The 923-nt window shown below is 69.6% G+C and overlaps 1 protein-coding gene across 1 annotated transcript; it reads left to right on the top strand.

Annotated features, from left to right (window-relative positions):
• Nucleotides 1-8: 8 nt before the first annotated feature.
• Nucleotides 9-917, top strand: LOC104999424 (disintegrin and metalloproteinase domain-containing protein 8-like; the record flags this gene model as incomplete). Its single annotated transcript, XM_010855003.1, has 3 exons — nucleotides 9-228; nucleotides 385-453; nucleotides 731-917. Coding segments are annotated over 3 exons (463 nt in total), but the record flags the coding sequence as incomplete, so codon positions are not given.
• Nucleotides 918-923: the final 6 nt, after the last annotated feature.

Here is a 923-nt window from a genome sequence, read left to right as displayed (position 1 = left end):
CCCCACAGCAGCAGAGCCCCCACCCCCGACGGCTCCCCCAGCGCTAGCCTAGTCCGGGGCGGGGCGCCAGCTCCAGCGCCCGGGAGAGGGTCAGCGTGTGGAGACTGGCTGAGGACAGGAGGGCTGTGGCTGGTGGCTGACTGGATTCTTGTCATCGCTTCCCAAAAGTGGTCAGAACCCAGAGAGACCCGCTACGTGGAGCTATTCGTGGTCACGGACAGCAAGGAGGTACCTGGGGCGGGGGCAGGGCGCAGGGGGGGATGCGGGGTGGGTGCGGGGGCGCGGGGCGCAGGGGGGAATGCCGGGTGGGGGGTGCAGGGGGGGATGTGGGGGTGGGGTGGGTGCGGAGCCCCAGGCTGCCCGTGAGGGTCTGCCATCCTCCAGTTCCAGCGGTTTGGGAGCAGAGAGGCCGTACGTCAGCGGGTGCTGGAGGTGGTCAACCACGTGGACAAGGTGGGCGCTACTTCCACTCTGGGGGCTTCCAGCAGGGGCCGCTGGGACCCCTGGGCAGCTCAGGGCCAGCCTGACAGAAACCCCGCTGGACAGGAGGGTTGGGGCGGCCGTGGTGGCGGCCGGGCTGCAGGTAGAGCCATCCGCCGGGGGAGTGGGGAGCCGGGACCCCGCCCCAGCCCTGAAGACCCCTCGCATCACAGTGAACACCGCGGGGCCTCAGGCCCTCCGCCAGCTTCACCGCTGAGCCTGCCCCTCGCGGTTCCCTGTCCTCTGGCAGCTCTATCAGGAGCTCAATTTCCGCGTGGTGCTCGTGGGCCTGGAGATGTGGAATGGTGGGGACAAGATTCAGATCAGCTCCCAGCCCGACGCCACACTGGACAACTTCCTGGCCTGGCGGACTCGAGAGCTGGTGGGCCGGCAGGCGCACGACAACGTGCAGCTCATCACGTGAGCCAGCTGGGGGGCGGGGC

This window comes from Bison bison, unplaced genomic scaffold (assembly GCF_000754665.1).
Source record: "Bison bison bison isolate TAMUID 2011002044 unplaced genomic scaffold, Bison_UMD1.0 scf7180017853631, whole genome shotgun sequence".
NCBI classification, from domain to species: domain Eukaryota; kingdom Metazoa; phylum Chordata; class Mammalia; order Artiodactyla; family Bovidae; genus Bison; species Bison bison.
Note: the sequence above shows the minus strand (reverse complement) of the source record. Positions and strands in the feature narration are given on the sequence as shown.